Source organism: Artemia franciscana, chromosome 4 (assembly GCF_032884065.1).
Source record: "Artemia franciscana chromosome 4, ASM3288406v1, whole genome shotgun sequence".
Classification (NCBI taxonomy): Eukaryota; Metazoa; Arthropoda; class Branchiopoda; order Anostraca; family Artemiidae; genus Artemia; species Artemia franciscana.
In genome coordinates this window covers 4,058,462-4,081,783 of record NC_088866.1, presented here as the reverse complement: position 1 = coordinate 4,081,783, position 23,322 = coordinate 4,058,462, and the positions used below count along the sequence as shown (strand labels likewise).

Genomic DNA, 23,322 nt, shown 5'->3' with positions numbered 1-23,322 from the left:
GCGAAAGCCCTCCCCAATCACATAAATTCCCTGTCCGTTACCCAAAATATCATTGGTCAGTTGAACTAAAGCAAGAAAGAGAGATTACTCCACTCAACCTTGTGAACTTTTAAGTCAATAAAAAGAAAAAAATTTGAGTCACAAGATTTTCTACAAGCAGTTCCTCTGTTTCTGTACGGTTAAATCGTTAAGTAATTGGCCATACATATCTCTCTGAAGAGCAATAAAACAAAGAGAATGTGCAAGAATCCTGACAATGTAATTTTAAAGACAATATTAATCAGGTATTGACCCCTCCTTCCCCCTAACTCCTAAAACTCAGAGAGGAGAGAATTTAAAAAGCAGATTCGCTACTGGTTCTAATTTTAACTTCGAAGACCACACTGCCTTTCCATGACGAAAGTAAAACAGTTCAAAATAGGGATGATACCTTTTTATTGACAGTGAAATATAAAATTATTTAACTGGATATTTCGAACACATATACAGTGTTCATCATCAGCAGTAAAAAAAAAAAAAAAAAAAAAAAAAAAAAAAAAAAAAAAAAAAAAAAAAAAAAAAAAAAAACAGCAGTTTTTAGTTTTACTGCTGATGATGAACACTGTATATGTGTTCGAAATATCCAGTTAAATAATTTTATATTTCACTGTCAATAAAAAGGTATCATCCCTATTTTGAACTGTTTTACTTTGGTTCTAATTTTAATAGAGTAATCATATTTTGAAATATTCCGACAATTCTTAGCGTTTGCTAATGTGCTTAACGAGTGAGAACGTTCTTAAGGAAATTTTGTAACGGAATTGGTCAATTTGGCTCTTAAAGATCCTTGATTTATATGATTGGTAAGTATGCATAATTCCCAGCCAATCCCTAGTCTGAAAACAATGTAATGCTATGCAACTCTAACTCACGTGCAAATTCTTCCCGAGCACTATCACAGTCAGGGCCAGTTGATTCTAATCCTTACAAGAAAGTATGCGCTTTTCCTTTTTTATAAGCACAAAGCAAGCGATAATCTCAGATTATAGAGAATGCGCAGTCAGATATGGCAAATTTTATAAGCAGTTTGCAAGTATTCTATAGTTCGTCTAACGGTTGAGGGACGGAGGAAACTTTAGAAAAATTTTTTAAGGGGGTGGGGAAACCCCTCTTTGTGTTTGGGGGAAGGGTTCAAACAGTTCTTTTCTGTCCTTACTTGAGTATTCACTACAGTTTAGTGTCTTTTTTTTAAAGAAAATATCATCTGCAGGCTATTTCTCATATTATAGCCAAAAAAATATCGGTTATTTTCCATTGAACTCGAACACCGTATAAATGGACTTGCTCAGATCGACTCAGTTGCGTCACGTTGGAAAAAGGGAAAGGTTTTGAAAAAGGCTTTTTTGGCCAAAAGACGACTTTTTTTGCCCATCTTAAAATGTGTACAAAAATGAACTCCTGAAGAGTTATATTTATATATATTTTAAGAGAGGGTGGACATGGCTAAACCTTTTCTACTATATGGAAGCTTTTGTCTCAAAAATTTCACAACATTGTTTTACCGTATATATTAGTAGCAAAAAGTAATATAGGTCAGTTTCCCCAGGCTATCTACACTATTTATGATTTATATAATTGAATTTATCAGAATAAAATTAGATCAATAAGTAAAAATTCAATTAAAAAGAACAATTACCAAATAAAAAGCATCTTATTCGATTTTCTAACATCTCTATGGATTTTAAAATTATCCAATTGCTTATGTATTTATTTATTATCAATCAACTTGTTGTTAATATTTACTAATTATTTTTTTATTTTATTGATTATTAAATTAATTATTTCATTATAAATTAATTTAACTAGTTATTATGCATTAATTATTCAAATTCTTTAGTTTGTCGCTCTCATGTAAATGTTTTAGAACTTGGGAACAAAATGTCCCGTGGAGAGCAGAGATTTTTTTGCTAATATCATTTTTACTTCCAACCTCCCTCCCCTCACTATATAGTACCTGGAGCGGTGTAATCCGCAGCCAAAGCACTTGAAAGAACATGATAGGTTCTGAATTCGTAACATAACGCGTTAGCAACATAACAGCTTTTGAACTGGTAACATAACACGCTAGCAACATAACAGCTTTTGAATTTGTGTGATAGCACCTTTGTAAAATAACGCCTTATGGAACACAGCGTACTTATTCTGTAAACAAGACGTTACATATTCAATTTCATTATGATTTCAATGTAATCTCATGAACTGTTTGGATAATAAGCGGTATAAAAACAGCAAATACATATAACACAATTATGACAATGGCTTCTCAAGAGTCTTTTTACATAATCGAGCCACTAACCCAGTCATCTGCAGGAGGGAGCTGATACCTTCAGCAATTCTCATGTGAGTGTAACCAATTTCCTGTAAAGATAAAGAAACATCAGCTCCCGGCATGGAGTATACACAGTCAAACACTATTTCTATGTAACTATACATCCGTTGACTTACTCATAACCGCAAATTTTTTAATAGCGACTTCGAAGAACCCAGTAAAACATGGTTGGTTTAAGCAAATATTTGGTCATTAGTCCTCGGGCTGCATCTCTATTGGATCTATATTAGAGGCAGCAGTTGCCTAATTTCGAGACCCCAACATATCTAAAGTCAGGAAAACCTCTTGATAATCTCCGTATCTCCCCCCCCCCAAAGATATAGATAGCACAATAGAATCCAGAGGCGTTCCTAGAACTGGTGTTGCCTCAGAGAAAATTAATTACAGTTCCCTCCTCCCGACTCAAATATAAGCCAAAAAAAGCCGAATCAAAGTGAAAAAATTTGATCATGTGGGCAAACCCCTAGCCATGGCAGGCCCTTTGTGGCCTGGAGATAGATCTTTTTCAATCTATATGAATGGAGATGCAGCAATAGTTCCTTGGTCTCTTCAAAAGCCCCCATTCCTCCCTTTACACTCATTTTAGCCCAAAGATGTGAATACAGAGAAAAATCACGCAAAAGTTTTCTATCTACATGAGGGCTAAATTTGAACCGTCACCCTTGTGCTCCTTTGGAGACGGAGAAAAACGAATGTAGTATTGAAACTTTCTTTTTTTCTTCTTATCTGGAGAGCAGATGTATTTTCAGCTAAAACTCTCCTTATGTAAGAAAAGAGAAGCCGAGCTCTTCTGGGCCTGAAAGTGTGTCATCTTAATCTGTATTGTAAAGTAGGTCCTTGGGCCCTGTAAAAGCCCCCATCCCTCCTATTATCCTCTTTTGAGCCCAAAGATATGAATACAGAGAAGAATCACGCAAAGGTTTTCTATCTACACGATTGAGGGCTAAATTTGAACCGTTACCCTTGTGCTCCCCTGAAGATGGAGAAAAACGAATGTAGTATTGACGTTCTTTTATTCTTCTTATCTGGAGAGCAGATTTATTTTCATCTTTTAAGCAAAGACTCTCCTTATATAAGAAAACAGAAGCCGAACCATTCTGGTCCTGAAAGTGGGCCATCTTAATCTGTATTGCAAAGTAGGTCCTTGGACCCTAAAAAGGCCCCCATCCTATTTCCCTCTTTTTAGCCCAAAGATATGAATACAGAGAGGAATCACGCAAGGATTTTCTGTCTACATGATTGAGGCTAAATTTGAACCGTGACCCTTGTGCTCCCATGGAGATGGAGAAAAACGAATGTAGTATTGACGTTCTTTTATTCTTCTTATCTGGAGAGCAGATATATTTTCAGCTTTTAAACAAAGGACTCTCCTTATTTAAGAAAACAGAAGCCGAGTTCTTCTGAGCCTGAAAGTGGATCATCTTAATCTGTATTGCAAAGTAGGTCCTTGGACCCTATAAAAGCCCCCTTCCCTCCTATTACCCTCTTTTTAGCCCAAATATATGAATACAGAGAGGAATCACGCAAAAGTTTTCTATGTACATGATTAAGGGCAAAATTTGAACCATCACCCTTGTGCTCCACCGAAGATGGAGGAAAACGAATTTATTTTTAGTCAGTCCTTTCCGAAAATTTTTTTCTTTAGAAGAAATTTGGTTGCGATTCACTATGTGTTACTTAGTATGATGATACTTCAAAATTAGAAATCTAAAAATGTTTTCTTTTGTTCTATGATGTCTCTTTCTGAAGAGTCGCTATTCCATAAATTTACCAGTGCTGGATCATATAGCCTAGGGCTATGAATTATCAAAAACACGAGCCAAACAATAGAAATAATCATAAAATTAGCAATCTAAAACGCGTCTCTTATTGTTCTAACAGTCCTCCTTCTTAAAAGACAAAATTCGACATTCTTACCGGAATTCCTTTCCAGTTTCCCGGTAAAATTCCTGCTCAGGATCTAAATGACGCTACTTCAGGGTAAGCAATCCGGAAATTGGTGTAATATGCACTCAAAACATAATCAAGAACAATAAAAGAAAATAATGAGAGCAACTGAATCAGACGAAATGCCTCCAAAGAAGTCACCCAACACTACCGTTCAGATTAACCTTAATGTATAATTTTTTTCTAGTCTCGTTAGACTGTATCCTACAGACGAAGGAGGTATAGGATGTCTCAATATAGCCAATCAATATATAATTTGACATCAGATTAATATTGTGTTTATGTGAATTAATTGTTGACGTTAGTCTATTTTTTTTCTTATTTTTTCATTTGGTCATTGTAGTTTTTTTCTTATTTTTTCATTTGGTCATTAGTTTTTTTTCTTATTTTTTCATTTGATGGAGTATTTTCATTGAATTATGTTTTTTTTGTATTTTCATCGAAAAAATGAAAAAGAGAACAAATTTTCCACCCTCCTAGATTTTGAGAATACATTCCCCCCTAAGTCTTAAAATAAATTTTGCCTTCCCCCTTATTTCTTGGCCTTCTATGTTCTGAAAGATACCTTCTTTAGGGTAATTAATGAAAAGTCTTTTTTTGTATTATCATTGAAAATACTGAGAAAAACGAGAAAGTGCCCACCCCTCCGCCTCCTAGGTTGTGAAAAATAGTTTTTAATCATCCCCTAGATTTTCAAGAGTCAAAATCACTTACTGGGCTTAGATTTCTCTAGAAAAACAAAGGAGACTAATGAGAAAAAAAAAATCCCTTTAATTTCAGCTTTGGTTCTGATGTACCCGTGAAATTATGAAAATCTGTTTTCTTAGCTATCTTCTCCGAAAATTTAGAAAATAGTTTTACAAATTCTTTTTTACCATTCTGAGCTCTTTTCCTACAGATTCTAGCTTGATCAAATAAGCCATTTAACAAAAACTAGCTAATTTTTAGTTAAAAGAAAAAGAAGCTAAATTATCCTTACAATCTTTTTAAAAATTAATTTTTTTGCACCTCCTTCGGTTGTTCTGTGCACTGAAAAGAATAAGGTGGCACAAATCTGTCATTAAAATGCACAGAATGCTGGCAAATAAAAAAAATACCAGTAAAATATGTATATTAGGTAATAAAGTTTAATATCACATAACTTTCATTTCGGTTACTCTATGTAGTACCTTTTTGAAAAGAAAAGGGTGTTTTATCTTCTTCAGTGGTACTAAAAAAATTTGCGTACCTAACAAACCTAAGCGGAACATTATGATTTAACATTCTTGCATACAAGTCAGGATGATAACGGGGGATTCCCTTTCCGATGATGATTTGGCACCCCAAAACAACCCTGTATTTCTTTGTGAAGAGACACTAAAGTAATTAAAACTCTTTCTTCAATACCATGAATAAAATCAAATCAATAAGATGAATAATTTAAACGTATCAAAAAAAGAAAAAAGTTAATACATTGATTAATGAAAACTATTTACGAAATGAACATTACAGATAAAAAAAAACAACAACAAACAAAAAAACAACATGTAAATCTTGAAAACATCAAATTGAATTTATACAAAATGGCAATGCCTAACTTGCTCTACGTCAAGGGCGTATCCAGGATTATTGTTACAGGGGAGTACGAATTTTTTGTTTTATAAACACACTAAAAATTTGTTTGCATCCATTTTGTTACTTTTTTACGAGTAGGCCAAAAAATTTCGGGGAGTAGGAAGGAAGGGTTCAAACCCGGTAGCCACTACGGATAAGGCCTTGCTCTATGATTCTCTAAATGCCTATCTTAAACCAACATAAAACCAACTTAAGACCAAATGAAACAATGACACCACTAGTTATGCATAACTTAAGTGTACAAAAGACAATATATAGCAACACCCACTATATATATACAAACTGTAAGTAATTTAAAAGCTAAGAAATAAATATATTTTTTAAACTCAAACTAAAATTATATATATTTAAAATTTCAATTTTTAAATTGAAAAAATGTTTAAACTTTAAAATAATTTCATTTTTATTTCAAAACTTATTAAAAGATTAAAAAACAAAATTTTTTCATTTTTAAAGTTTATTCATTTTAATTAAGTTCAGTTATTCTTTAAAATAAATATTAAAAAATAAATGAAAACTGTAATTACCTTTAAAAATTCTAATTTCAGATATTCAGCCATTTGCTGGTTTTTGCACACTCGAAAGCAGTTTGCTATGATATCTTCAGCTGCATATCCCAGCTTCCACAAATGTTCCATTATCTATAAATCAAAAGTAACATAGATATTACATTACTAGTTCAAGATTTTCATTCCTCAGAACGGGAGAAGGTTAGGGGGCGAAATCCCAATTACCTCTCCATCTTTATCAATATGACCTCGGGTTAAGCAATATAAATTTGGCGCAAAATATGCTCTTTTTGAAACTTCAGAGGATGCACTTCGAGACTTGATACATATGAGTAGTATAGCAATTACCGGTTCTGCCCCACCTATCTCATCCATTATCACTTTACGTTCATTTTACATAATTTTAACATCAAATATCGCATATTTTGAAAATTTTCCATCCCTACATTCAACATGAAAACAGGTCCTTGGAAATCAAATTTGGTCTCATTTTTGTACTTTTTCACAATGTAAACACGGGTTTTAGGCCCAACCTAGATCACCCCATCAATTTACCTCGTTTTCGATTGAATTCACACCATTTTAAATCAAAATTTTCGACATTTTTACAATTTCCCATCCCGAGCTTTAAGATCAAAACAGGCCTTGTGAAATAAGAATTTGATGAATTTTTGAAATTCGAGTTTAATTATATTCCATTTTTCCTATATTACTGATAAAAGGTAATAATTTAATATGATTGAATATTTAGTGGATAGTTGGATATCAATATCAAAATAATTGTTATTACCTTTCCTTTTCTTTCAATAGCCTTTCAAGTCATGGTTTTATCTAATTCTTTAAATTTCTTTTCAAGATCAGCTGCTTTACAATCAAAACGCGTAAGTGCAAATAGATCAACCATTTCACCTTCAAAATCAATGATGATAACGATTTTCTTTCCATATTTAGTTGTAATACATTTCATTGCTTTAATCATAATTCCATTCCAATCTCTAAACTTTCTTTTCTAATAGTTAGACTATAATTATTTTCCATTTTCATTTCGCTTAAAAGTTTCTCCATTTATTAGTAAGTAATTTTATTAAACAAATTTTCTGAATCAGAAATAATTTTTATTCCTTTAACCTTTGGCTTTCTTCCAAGGTATCTTTCACCAGTGAAATATTTCTGGGAAGAAATCGAATATCCATCAGAAACAATTTGAGTAATGATGCATCATTTGGTTAGATGGTGTGCATATCCTTAGCATTATAGGAAAAGATGGTTTGCATTCTTAAAGTTTTGGATCATATAGTGTTGAAAGTGAGAAGGGGTTTTGCTTATGTGTTAAAGTTTACAGACTTTACGCAATATTTATAATCAATTAATTTCACTTGTTTCATATATTTTTCACGAGGAAGAAACTGTAATGTTTTGCGTAATTCATTTTCTCGTTTAATTATTTCTTCATTAGTCAATTCAACTGATTTATACATAGCAAGCAATTTTAAATAGAATGAGTAAGCAGTTTTATACTCAGTCTTTCTTTCTGCTTTTCTTAGATATTTTTCAAGTATTTCAATCAGAATCGTGCCAAGACTTAAAGAATCAAGGGGTAACACAGCAAAAGCAGATAAGCCTGAAGCACTAAATTTAAATACTAAAAAAACATTACTAAAATTTCCATAATATTTACACCTCTTACGATAAACAAATAATATATTTTCTAATTCTTCTTCCGTTTACATTTGAAAATAAACTTTAAATAGAATTTTGTACATCCCTTCCCTTAAATCTCCTTTTTATATAATCGAAGCACAAATTACCACAATTCACATTGTTAAAATTTTGGACTTGAGTAGAATAATAGGCAATTTGCTTATTTGAAGTCTTTAAATAGTTAACGGTTTCATTTCCAGGCTGGATTCCAAAAGAATTATTAAATTGTGCAAATGTGTACTTCAGATCATTGAAACAACAAGTCCAATGCATCCCAGGCGATCCTATGATTATAATTGATTATACCACATTCTTTTTTCTTTGTTTTACTTAGCAAGTTATTTCGAGAAAAAAAACACCTCGAAAACAAGGAATATGAAAAAATTCCTTCAATATATCAATATTTGTCTGCGATATCATGTGATTTCTGATTCTTTCTGGCGTTCCCCGTTTTTCGGAAGCGAGCGCTATTTGAATTGTGAAATCTCAGCTTCAACGACTTTTCTGGGTCTTCCCTGCTGTTAAGGTACTTTAACCACTTCTACTTATATTTTCTTGGGTCTGCCACGTTTTTAGGATCTTCAACAACCATTTCCAATCAGGATCCAAAAGTTTTGTGTGTACTGGGTAATTTTAAACCTCGACCTTTCGGTAAAGTCCCCGGTAATATTAAACCTTCACCTTTAGCATTTGCCGAATAGGGAATTTAGCAACTATTTTCTTTCCTGTTTATGTACCCAATGCGCAGCATCACTTATTCGGGCAGATTTACCTACTGGAGCTGCTAATGGTATTAAAAATGGCAGTAAACTGCCATTTTGAATCAGTTAATGATATGATAATATTATACAGACATCTTTATTCTTTAGTTTTCCTTATTCAATTTGCTTCTTTTTAAGCTATAGTTTAACAGGTTCTTTACCAACAACAATGTTTTCTATTCGAATTCGTCAATTTTCTTTTTTCTTAGAAGATCTGTTTATTTTTACTTTTTGAGGAGGAGATAAATAAATTGTGTGTTCAATAGTCAGGTTTTTTATTGATTTCAAATTTATCGAAAGGAGATACGAATGGTAATCTTGGATGATTTGAAGTAGTTATTTTAGGATAAATCAATACCAAATCCTTTATTTTAATTTTTATATTTTTCAATCTTAGTCACCTCTCTTTTCTGACGCAATAGTTTAACAGGTTCTCATTCATTCACTTTTGTACGCGTTACTGAAATTCACATTTCTGTTTTGCATCAAAGCACGTTTCAATTTTTAGTTTTTGAAATTCTGATTAATAAATTGTATACTCTTCCATTTATTAGAGAATTATTTTTATGAATAAAATGCCAAGGTAATAACTTTTGTAATATGCTTTTCAAAAACTTCACAGGCTTGATTTTCACTTCAACCTTCCTTTCATTCTCTTTTGAAATGCTTAATCGGGATTTTTTTCAGGTATATTTATTATAACATTTTTAAAATTTTCTAAACATTCAGATAACTGAATAAAGCCCTATACCAATAGCATTGAAAAATTAACTGTATCTGCACCGATTTTTGGGGTTTGCAACATTTCTAATTCTTCTATTTTCTGCATTAATATCTTCTTTTGTTACTTTTACGGTATTTTTAGTAATAGTCTTTGTTATTAACTCTAGTCAATATATTGTCATTGATTGATAAATTTTAGTATGCTTGCTAATATCTCCGCTGCTAATATCTCTGCTGCTAATATTTTATATCTTGTAATATTGTAATATCTTGCTAATATCTTGTATTATTCAGACTGTTTAGGATTTGATCTTTAATAATTCCTTGTTTGAAAATTAATAAACTGCATCTGCACCATTATCTGGGTTTGCAACATTTACAATTCTTCTATTTTCCACTTTTATATCTCCTTTTGTTATTTTTATAGTAGTTCTTATGAATAATCCTTCCCCATCGACACTAGTCACTTGAGATTCATCATCTGTTTTCAAATCAATTAGTGAAAATTCATGAATCTTTGTTGCTTGATTAAACTAGTTAATAAACTTTTCTTTTTTCAAGTCATATGCATGGTTTTGTCTGATTCTATCAGTTTCTTTCGGATTACAACACTTGAAAAATCCAAAATAGTCACAATCTAATCGTAAAATTTTAGGTGTATCAAAATAGCTCTGAAAAATATATATTATTCATGTATTTCGTTTTCTACATCTCACGAAAAAAACCATTTTCTGATCTTTTTCTGTTACAAAATCGTCAAAGATAACTAAATTTTGACACTTGGGATCTAGGTCATTTACATCAATGATATCACTTTTATTATCACTCGCAAACAAAAGATACATGTCAGTTTTTTTCCAAGACATTCGTGTTAATCTTCATATTTATCTTCTTCAAGATCTTTAGTATCCAGAGAAATGTTTTGATAGCACAAGTAATCATAAATCCAGTTCTACAGTAAATGGTTTGTACCACATCCAGAGTTTCCACAAATCAATAATCGAAACAGCCATTGAGGTGCTAGCAGACATTTATTTTTAAAACGGTCTTAATTTTTTCCACATTCATACGCTTAAATAGGTGCTTTTCCATCCAAATACTTGGTAAAACCTTTTGTTAAGTAAAATTGAAACTTTATTTTTGATTCTATTATGAAACTATGAAACTTTAATAATGAAGCTTGACTTTAATACCTAACTAGCTTACTTATAGTACCTTAATTAGATTATTAATACTTTAACTACCTTACAGCATCAAGAGATTAAATCCCCAGGGTACCATGTTTACTTTATTTTTCAAACCCTTTCTTTTAGTGACATTAAGGTCTATAGCTTATTTATTTAGTTTTTCTAAGAACATTCTACATTTATTTGCACTTAGAGCATACTGAGTTTTAGATAAGCTTTCCACTTTTTCGAATAATACATCTTCATAATTCCGTAAGGTTGTTTTATCTTTAACAGTATTCGTTTTGATATGTTTCATTTTTTTCTTTGCTTTGGTTTCATGTCCCCCTCTTTTAAATAAGCGTTAAAATTTTGCTCTTAAACCAACAAACTCCGACATTATTGTTTCAGGTAAATCATCCTTCACCATACCTGTCACTTTTTTATTGACTGAAGGGAAGCTAAAAGGGTTATTTTTTTTATAATCCGAAGCATCGATGTTTTCTTGGAGGTCAGCTACAAAAATCCTCAGTTCGAATAGCATAAATAAAACTATCTGGATCTATGTAATATAAATCAATGTTCTCATTATATTTTGTTTTCCGTTATTCATAATGAAATTCATACATCAGTTACATCGATAACTCTAATACAGCGAATCTGATGTATATATAAGTTTATCTAGATTTAATTTTGACTGTACAATTATGGTTACCGAGAAATTATTTCCGAAAATTTATTCCGATCTAATTATTTCCTATAAATAAGAAAATTATTTCCGATCTAAAGTGATATTTTCTAATTTTTTTTTGTCTTTGTTCATCACTAGTGATTATTTCAATTAAAAAAAGGTAAAGGATGGGGCACTAGACCCTTAAGGTCAAAACCGGTGGTGCCGATCTCCATCTCAAGGCCCTTCAGCCAGGAGGTGCAATGGGGGGGATGAGGGCCAGCCATTCTGTGCTTTTGCACACCCTTTCAATACTATTTCTTTTTCTAATATTTTGGATGGTTTTCCAAAAACAAGCATTATTCGTTAATTTAAAGAAATCTTTCTCGAAGTCATTTGTTCCCTTTTGTCGTAATTTAGTATTATGACTGATATATTATTTTAAATAGGGTGACTCAGTAATTGCTAGTGTTCTATGTACTTTTTTTCAATATTATGTCATGGTTTAAAATGAAATTCTAAATTCTTATAATGCAAAACATAATCTACTTTATTATGTACAGTTGTACTTAATTTACATTGAAAATGTTCAGAAGCTAGTGGTAAATCTTTATGTAAAATATTTAACTCACTTGGACATTCTCAATCAAATTCATAAATTGCCCCTACATTATCCTTATTCGTTTCTGATTTAACGTAATATATTAACTGTTGGTAACAGTCTGAGGTGTTCTTTTCTTTTAAATGGTTGGGTAGATTAATATATATCAAATCCTTTTCAGGTAAATTTTGAGACATTACCCAATTGTATAAATTATTACAATCTAAAAAACATGAAATACTTTAAAGGTTTTGTTTAATAAAAGGTTTTCATATATTTATTATTAGCTTTAGTCCATCTTTTCATACATTGACATACACCACCTCTTATTCCTCTTTACATAAATGCATACATACCTTCGTCAGAAAATAAAAGAATTTCAGTTTTAGACTGTTGAGAAAAGCTTCTTATGTTAGTCCAGGTGCTGAGACGAAGTGCAGTGAATCTAGTTTATAATTACTTAATATTAAATATTAAATAATGTATTAGAAGTATTACACTTCTTTAATACACTTCTAAGATTTTCAATGACATCTGATAAAATTTAAACCATCACTTTAGAGGAACAATTTAGGGTAATCTAATAGTGTTTTACATATAACTAATCTCCAAATAGATTTCAATCTTATATATTCTTCTTCAGAAATATTTTCCCCTGTTAATCTAGAATAAAACTTGTCTATTGAAGGTAATTTGTATCATTTATTTTTTTCATAGCTATCAATATATTCATAGGAATGAATCGCTTTATTTGTTATTACTTTGAATATTTCAGTATTTTGAAATTCATCAGAAGTACATTTAAAATTATTTCTCAAGCAATTACAATTTACTTTACAATTCACATTTAGCTGAATTTTCAAAAAGCCTATCAAACAATAAAGCCTAAAGTGAATTTATAAAGCACACTTAGTATTGGGTTTAATTAACAGGTATTGTTTTATAAAACAATGCGAAATTCTCCGCTAAATCAGAAATACCGTTATAAGATAGTGATTCTCTAAGGAAAAATGAAAACCATATTTTGAGAGATTATGCATTACAATAGAGATATTTTTAGGAATTCTAAAGTTTTTATTACATTCTGTATGAGTAAATCCACGTATATTACAAGTCATATGGTCGTGATCTAAATGAAAATTATTATCTACTATTTCCTTTTCACAAATATGATAGCTTTTATTAATGATATTATTCCATTTTTCTCTTACTTGTTCTTGTGTATAACCCTGATCTTTGTCTATTTTCATACTTATTGGCTGTTTCTGTACACACTTCTGTTATGGTAGTTACAAAATGCCTGCTAGCATCTTCACAAAAGTATTCGTAATATTTATTCTGTGCTGTGATATAAGACAACGTACTTGGAATCCTTTAGCTAATGGCTTTCACTCTGCTACTTTAATTGTCTTTTTACCTTTCTTTTGATTAATTTCTTCATTATAAGGTTCAAAATCAGCTATAATACAGTAAGGTACTTTCGTTTGTTTAGCCATATTTTAAAATCCAATTTTAGATCCTGGTTTTGGCATAATGATCTCAGAATCTTCACAATTTTGTTTTTTATTATGTTTTTCAAATTTTTTCTTGTTCATTAAAATGTCTTCCATAGAATGTACATAGACGCATTTAAGCTCATTTTTAGTAATTTGACATGCAAGTAATCTTTAATTCAAAAATAATACAGTAAACCAAAATAGAGTAAATTAATCACATGTGTACCAGTTTTTCCATTGATCTTAGTTTTAGGAATATGAGGCCTATCCACTTTGTTTTCACTTACTTCAAATAAAAAAATTAATATCATACCTGTTTTCAAATTTATATTTATCTTGAATATCCATAGAAAAATTAGTAATCCCTTTAAAGTTGAGTTCATTTTCATAGGGTTTATATTTTGATAGTCAATCAACATGTTTATCATTCACCGGATGAAGATAAGCGAGTATTGACAAAAGAATGCATTTATTATCATTATTTTTCAAGTTAATGCAAGCTTTTTTTTACGAATTCAGGTTGTTCTTTAGAAGTACCTCCCACACAATTCGGTAAGCCATTGGTAATTCCATTACCAATTCGGTAATTCCATAAGCCTTGTCATTCGATAATCAATTTCATCAACTCTTTCAAATTGTAAACCAGATCTGGGTGTATTCTCTATGATTTATGTGTGTATATTCCTGTGATTACTATTTAGATGGCTTTGTTCGATTTCACTATTTTTATTAAAAATCCAGGAATAGATATGATAATGGATAGGCTCGACTTCTTCATTATCCTTCTGAGAATAAAATATAACAGATGTTATAAATTGAACTCTGTAACTATTTAGATCATTTATTCTATTTTTTAAATCTCTACAAAAAATCAAAAAGTTGTCGAAAATCAGCTCCATTTGCATTCATTAAAATATTAACTGTAAGAGAATTTTCTATAACTCACTGAATAATTGAATTATTACCGCATTCTTATTCTTTAAACATATACTCTAGGATATCTGGAACTTCTCTTGTTTTTTCTTATTTATAAATAAATTCGAAGTGTCAATATTCCTATCTTTTTTAGCACAGTTTTTACCGTTTAAATCTCTAATAAGTTTTCGAGTATCCACATTTACTTTCTTATTAATTTCAACTTGTTTATCGAAATAACCCTCTACTTTATTCTTCACTTCGTTATAATTACAAGAAGTTAGAATCTGTTTTGATCGAAAATTTTTGTATCTTCAATAATATCTTTATTTCTCATGGCCTCACCTTGATTTCGTAAATGTGAAATGGATTTATCCTTTTCTATTATTTCATTTTCTAACCCTGTTTTTAAATCTGGAATAATATTAAACCTGTAGGGTTTCTTATCATCCCGACGCTTTGCACTACACTCTAACCCAATTAAATTATCTTCAAGTGATATTTTATTATTAAGAATATTATTTATTTTATTTAATAGTTTATCTTTTCTACCAATGGCTTTTATATCAGTTTCACTGTTACACGTAATTCATGAATTATGTAACTCTTGTTTTAACTCTCTTGTTTTTTCTTATTTATAAATAAATTCGAAGTGTCAATACTCCTATCTTCTTTTTAGCACTGTTTTTACCGTTTAAATCTCTAATAAGTTTTCGAGTATCCAAATTTACTTTCTTATTAATCTCAACTTGTTTATCGAAATAACCCTCTACTTTAGTCTTCACTTCGTTATAATTACCAGAAGTTGGAATCTGTTTTGATCTAAAAAATTTTTAAGTACAATAATATCTTTATTTCTCATAGCCTTAAATTGATTTCGTAAATGTGAAAATGATTTATCCTTTTCTATTATTTCATTTTCTAACCCTGTTTTTAAATCCAGAATAATATTAAACCTGTAGGGTTTCTTATCATCTCGACGCTTTTCATTACGCTGTAACTCAATTAGATTGTCTCCAAGTAATATTTTATTATTAAGATGATTATTTATTTTACTTAACAGTTTATCTTTTCTACCAACAGCTTTTATATCACTTTCGCTGTTGCGCGTAATTCATGAATTGTGTAACGCGAAAGTTTATTTAAATCTTGACGAATTTAAATTTTCGTTACAAACAACTTCCAATCACTTCTGTAATGTCAGTAATTTATAAGGGGCTGATTTTATTAGACAAAATTCCAAATCTTAAAAAATAGTCAGTCCTGAGGAATTTTATTGCTTGCTATTTACTATTTTTGAGACTTTCTTGAGTACGCAAAAATCTGTTAGTGTTTATTAATATGTTTCATACTTTAAATTTGTTTAATAATTTAAATCTGTAATACATAGATTTATTGTATGCGATGTAAAAGGCTGCTTCAGCGGAGTTTTTAACTAGGGCAGTTTCAAAAAGAAATTATGTACCAATGATTAAAGGTATTTGTACACTTTGTCGTTGCCAGAAAAATCGTTTTTAAAAAAGGGAAGCAACGAACAAGACCCCTGGATAAAAGAAAGTGGTACTTGTACGGGCAAGAGTAACGTAGAAAACAAACTCTTAGAACTCTATTAATCATACTTTCCAGGGATTGACGATTTACATAGAAAATTAAAAAACCATAGTTCTATTGGATCAAAAGCTAAAATCAAAGAAGTATTGCAAAATCACAAAAGTTATGCTTTACACCATCCAGCTTATCATATATTTAAAAGAAGACACGTTTACATTCATAGCGTCGATGACCAGTGGCAAGCAGATTTGGTTGATATGCAGCAGTATAAAAGTGACCATAATAATTTTATATTCTTACAGTCATTGATTGTTTTAGCAAATATGGTTGGTGCATTCCTTTAAAGGAGGGTAAGAAAATTAATAATGCTTTTACAAATTTACATGAAAATAGGAAACCTAAAAAATTACAAACAGATAAAGGTAAGAAATGTCTTATGAAAAACGTTCAAGTTTTTTTAAGAGTCATGGAATTTATTGGTTCTCATCTGAAAGTGAATTGAAATCTCAAATTGTTAAACGGTTCAATAAAACAATAAAAGAGAAATTATGGAAATAATTTACTCATAACAACAAAAAACGTTGGATAGATGTATTACCCTCTTTCGTTGACAATTATAACAATTCTTATGATCGATCAATCAAAATGAAACCAATAGAAGCGAGTGAAAAAGGAAATGAAAACAAGGTATACACTAATTTGCTTCCTGAGGGCGAAGTTCTAAAACCATTCATAAAGAAATTCAATGTTGGTGATTCGATTAGAGTAAATAAAAGTAAGGATGTTTTTGATAAAGGTTATCTGCCAAATTAGACAACTGAAATGTTTCAAATAGCAGAAGTGAAACATACAACCCCTATAACGTATGAACTATCGGATAAAACTGGTGAACTCATTATTGATGGTTTTTACGGAAAAACACTCTCGAAAGTGATTCAATGCAAACATGTATTCTACAAATGAATCTATAGTTTAATAAATTACCAGAAGGGAAGAGTGAAAAGTAGAGATATACAAAGAAATATAGTTCAAGAACGTTCCGTTAGTCAAGCTATACCCCTGAAAAAAAAACAAATTTCATTGCTAATGTCGATTCTGGTATAGATGAAGAATTTTTTAGATAAATCAATAAAGACTATCATCCTAAGGGATTCTATTTGGAAATATCTAGTTTTTATTTAGAAAATTATCAATATTTAAAAGAGGCAATAGATGAATCAGAAACACTTAATCAAAGATATGGAGGAAAGAGGACGGTTGTGAAATCTAGTGAATTAGCAAAAAAGTCTTCTGTAAAAGTCTACAGAAGAAGATTAAAAGCTATTAAAGAAAACTTTGATGTTATATAACCTTTGCAAGGAACTGGGATTTATATGAATACAAATGATATGATTGAAAAATTACATAGTTTGCTAGGTAGCAGAGCTGCTGGAAATATATCTGATGAAGTGAGAAATGAAGCTATTAACCTGCTCGATTCATTAATCAAAAATGAAATTATTAAGAAAAATGACTATAATACTATTTATAACAACTATCTCATAATTTGAATTTTATGAGGAAAAATACTTTTCTAATATATGGTTTTGATTATTATTAGTGGTAACAAAAGTGAAATCGAACAGTCTTATACATGTAATCCGATCACGTTATATCGAACACTAATTATGAAATCGTATTAACTTAATGCATACTATTGCATTTATGGTATAACATTAGTGATCAATTGAAAAACAATACGTTGAATACAGGAAAAATAATATGAATGGGTTAACGTTGTTATACCCAATAGGTTGTACGATGAGGAATGTTTAAATTATTTCTTGGCTCGTCATTTCAATTCATCCCTAGATTGATGTCCAATCAGTATATCATGCAATCTAGCAACAATGAAATTTGTCATTATTTGGAAAGAGAATTATAAATTTCGGTTTAATAGTGATATACGTTTTATTTTAGGATTTGAAAATGAAGCTGAACTAAGTAGTAAATATAATCCAGGTACTAAAGTTCCTATTATTACAAGAAATGTTGATAAAATACATATTCATTGCTCATAAGTGGACAGTTCAATTGTAAATTGGGATGCAATATCTAGATCACTGCTGTGATCTATCACTGCTGTGATCTAGAGTTTTGCTCCAAAAACAGAACCTGGAACGCTACTTTGTGAGATTCCTATAGAAAGACAATATCTACCGATCAATCAAAACGAATATATCACCCCGCTAAAATGAATTTAACTGATCAATCAGTTAGATTAATAGATATGAATGGAGAGAATATTGAACATGTTTTGGATTCGAAAACAGTTTAATGAAGTTATTTAATAAAGTTTATCTATAATAAACGTTAATCGATAAGAAAGAATTATTGTATACAAGACAGTATGGTAGCAGGATTGGTAGTTTCTTTAAAAATACCGCCAACTCTCAATTATTCAAGACGTACATAAAGAATATAAATGGTGAAGCTCATTTCATGCATAACACTATGATTAAACATCGGCTGAAATTATTTAAGAATAGAGCGATTGAATATGGAAAAGATTGGATAAATTATAATCAAAGATTGTTAAATGATGTGAGATCTCTAAAACAAATAGTTTCAAATAATGAGAGATATTACCATAAACATCTTGACGAACAGAAGAAAGGCGTATTGGATGCAATGATTTTAGGGAAAAGACATTAACTATATCCCCGGTAATGCTCTTGTTAACACCCTCAGTGACAATCGAAGATCCACCTCTACTGTTCGAAAATCTTTTAAAGTGTATATAATACTTTTTCCGTATATAAATGGCAGTAAATCAAGTAATTGTTCCTTACTGGGAAATATTTGAAAAACCGGTTACTAATAATTCTACAACCAAATATGAATATAGAAAAAAATTAGAGAATACAATGTGAGTGTATCTCAATAAATAAACTATAATTTCATTTTCAAAGATGTGGAATCTTGGATCCTTCCAAGTGATAGTTACATATATATTCTAAGGTGAAAATAACACGATCGGATGGAACAAATATTCGAAATAATGATGAAGTTACTTTATTAAATAGTGGTTTAATAAAAAATCTTTTAAAGTATATTTAGTAATTTTTTCCGTATATAAATGGCAGTGAATCAATTAATTGTTCCTTACTGGGAAATATTTGAAAAGCCTGTTATTGATAATTCCACAACCAAATATGAATATAAAGAAATTAAAGAATACAACGTGTGTATCTCAATAAATAAATTATAGTTTTATTTAAAAAAATGTGGAATTTTGTATTCTTCGAAGTGATATTACCTATATTCTAAAGTGAAAATAACACAATAGGATGGAACAACTATTCGAAATAATGATGATGCTACTTTAATAAATAATCGATTTAATTTGTTCAGAATTGCTGAGTATATTATCAATGGAAAATGTATTTAAAGTCTTGACTATGTAGGTATAAGGACAACTGTTAAAAATTTATTAGAATTTTCAGATGAGTATAGTCGAAGCGCAACAACTAATATGTTTTGGTATAAAGATAAAACGCAATCTGTTGATTCCTTTAAAGCAGAAAACGAGTTTGAAAGAACTTTTACACCGGTTGCAGCAGGTGGTATAACAAATCGGAACAACACTTTTAAAAGGTGATTATTTAAAGATTGAATAAAACAAAAGAAAGCTACGTGGTTAGTATTTATTTACCATAATCACGATTATTTGGATTTTGCGAAGATATTAGTCGTATTTTTAGAGGCGTTACGTTTAAAGAAGATGTAACGCATTTATCGTAGTTGTCATCAGTCTTACATCCCAGTTTACCCATAGCAACTCAATTACATGCTGGATTAACAAATAAGGCAGAACAATTCAAAGCTGGATTAGGAAAGGGCAGCTCATTTGAATGAAGATGGGAAGCCTGTAATACCTATAAGTGACAATAAAACGGATAAAGAATTAACATGGAGGGTAGTCAGTGAACGCTATAATAAACTAAAATTGTTGTTGTGTCACAAAAATCTGAAAAAAATAACAGTTATACACAAAACAATATGGTATTTGATCATTTGAATTGAAGTGAGAGTAAATGGATATAAATATCCACAAAAAGGTTTAAAATATGAGATTTTAATATGCGTTTTTTTTTAATGTGATTTCAGTGATGCTAATGATAAAAATTATCTTAATACCAAAAATAATAATTATCCCATTTCCCCATTTTTCAATTATGCCATTACATTATTATAATACCAAAAATGGTATTTTTACCCCTTCTCAGGTCGCCTAGGGTGGAAACGGGTAATTAAGTCATGAAATTTTCAATTCTGATGTCATTTTCGGTCTCCTCGGACCTTTCAATCTAGAAAATATTGCAGATATTTAATTTCGAATTTTCCCTTCTTTTTCTCCTCTTTTCCCTTTTCTGCACGGTCGAATTTTGCCGATTTTGAATATGCCATTGACGAAAATTTTCTGAACATTTTGGTTCAAAAAAAAAAGATGTCTGTTACTCAAATGCCGGGTCAAAACCCTATTTTTACTAGTCTAATATTATAATAATTCCAATTCGTAAATAGTATATATGTTCATGGAATTTCTGACAAAAAAAAAAACTGATTTTAGCCTCAGTTTAAAGTGGTCACACACGTGTCGAGAACATGGTTGTAGTTTAGGAGCAATTATTTACTTTATATGGTCCAAAATAGCCGCTATATTAATTTGTCAAAAGCGGTTCAACCAATCAAAATTGTAGGAGGTGAGAATTATATTATGATAATTGGTATTGAGGCTAGGTAATAATCAGTAATCAATTTCTCTTCCTATTATTTTTCTCTGGCTTTAAAATATTTGGACTTATTTATAGAGGTATAGCTTACCTTATAAGCCTCATCAATATTTGATTTTTCACAATGAGTAAGCATTTCTTTGACAAGTAGCGGGTGAGGCTCGTCACAGACCTGAAAAAAAAATTGGTTTTAAAAATTACAAAATATTTAACAAAATCATATAATCTATCTATATATATAAAAATACACTGTTTGTTTGTGGTTTGTACGACTATACCTCTTTTAATCTTCTGTACTTCTTTACTTCCTTTTTCTAAAAAATCTACTGTGGTTTTTGTTTAAGCAATCAACAATAAAAAAAAAACTAAAAAAAAACTATAAAAACTATAAAAAAACAGAAAAAAAGAAATAAAAAACATAAATATGTAACATAAATGTTACATATATATAAAAACATAAATATTATATATATATATATATTCATATATATATATATATATATATATATATATATATATATATATACATATATATATATATATAATATATATATATATATATATATATATATATATATATATATATATATATATATATATATATATATATATATATATATATATATATATATATATATATATATATATATATATATATATATATGAATACCATGAAATTATAAAAGAGAATAATTATTATGCATCGATTGGTGAAGTTGCAATAGCGCTTAAATTATTTATTTGGATTTGCCCTATTGTGAACAAAACGCCTTCATTTTCTTAAAATCCAGCTTAGCACATAGAAAATGAACATCACTTATTTCATTTTCATTTTAAGACTAAATGTTTATTTTTATTATTACTTGGATTTCATTTACATACCAAATGATAAAGCTGCGTTATCATTTTCATTTCATAAGTTTTATCACTAACATCTTAAAAACCTATTGTTAAGCGAATTTCAGGCGCCAGGTCAGATAGAAAACGACTGCTCCTGCAGTAAGACAAGGATGAAGAAGAAACGGCATAAAACAATTTTTTAACAAGGTTTCATACTCTCATAGAAAGAAGGTTAAAAAACAAATTGGGCGCTTTTTGATTGATTTTCTATGTAAAAAAAAAAGAAAAAGAAATTTCCAAACTTCATGTAGGCCTATAGAGAGGAGTTTCAATTGAGACAGAGCCCACTGTGTTACGTGTCTGTGGCAAATGCAAGCAAATAGTGTTCCACTGCGTAGGAGATAACTGATATTATAGGACAAAAATGGCTCGGTAGGTATATGTGTTTGCCCCTTCTTGGGGAGTATGGGGATGATTTGGAACATTCATGGGTAATTGCCAAAGTTTGAGGGATTTGAGGAATAGTTTTTTGTTTTTGTTTTTTATGGAGACGCACTACTGCTCCCAAGTATTTTAAAGACTTCTTCTAAGGATATAATTGCTCCGACAAAAAGTTTTATAGAGAAAATTCTAGAGGTACGGAAGGTATAATTTCAATGTGTTGATTGTTATTTTTCAGTTTGTTCAATTTTTTTCCGATTTGTTCATTTGTTTTTTTTTTCTTTTATGTTTAAGGCCACTGGCGTTCAAACACAAAGATATATATATATATATATATATATATATATATATATATATATATATATATATATATATATATATATATATATATATATATATATATATAGGTCTACTTTTTCTATAGATCATCTGTATATCTATCTTCTGCATACGATATTAGCCTTGCACTCTTCATGTCGACTTGAAGGAGTCAATTGGACACGAAGAACTTCTATACTACTTGAAGAAGGAAGGGAGTTTTGGGTAATTTTAGGGTGCAAAATGACTCAAATTTTTCGAATGCTAGGTTTAAAATCCTTTTCAATCTTTTTCCTTCGCTCTGTCAGCTAAATGCAACTACTGCTATTACCACTATTAATTCACTGCAGCACCAAGCCACCTCGGGCCAACGCAGTAGCGCACGCATATAAATCCCACCGACTTGAAACAAGACACACGTTTGTTTCTATCTCTCTGCTTTTATGACACAATAATGAAATAACGAAAAAGTACAGCCGTCTTAATAACTTCCATATATAAAACAGGAACACACCCTTTACATGCACTCGCAGCAACGTACAAAACAGGATCTATGAAGCAGTAAAAATCCTTTGCATGGATTTGAAGCCACGTACGCGTTTGCAGCAACATAAGAAAATGATCGTATGAAGCAGCAACACAGAGGTTGCATGTATTTGCAGCAATGTAAAAAACAGGATACTATGAAGCCGCAGCACAAACTTTGTATGCAATTGCAGCAAGGTAAAAAAGGATAGTGGGAAGTAGCAACATAGCCTTTGCATACCATAGATACTATGAAGCAGTAACAGAGTCGTACACACACTTGCAGCAACGTAAAAAACTTGATATTAAGAGGGAGCTGCACAGCCTTTTGCATACAACTGCAGCAACGCATGCATTGATAGCAATGTAAAAAAGGCTAGAACAAAGCAGCAACACAGTCT

At 30.3% G+C, this 23,322-nt stretch overlaps 1 protein-coding gene across 1 annotated transcript in view; it reads right to left on the bottom strand.

The window, feature by feature from the left end:
• Positions 1–2,207: 2,207 nt before the first annotated feature.
• Positions 2,208–23,322, bottom strand: part of LOC136025875 (replication factor C subunit 2-like) — a 63,012-nt gene continuing 41,897 nt past the window's right edge. Inside the window, exons 7-9 of the mRNA XM_065701913.1 lie at positions 20,889–20,969; positions 6,457–6,570; positions 2,208–2,397 (exon numbers count right to left, since the gene is read on the bottom strand). Of these exons, the coding sequence (XP_065557985.1) occupies positions 2,287–2,397; positions 6,457–6,570; positions 20,889–20,969 (306 nt within the window). The 3' untranslated portion in view covers positions 2,208–2,286. The remainder of the gene's footprint in view (positions 2,398–6,456; positions 6,571–20,888; positions 20,970–23,322) is intronic.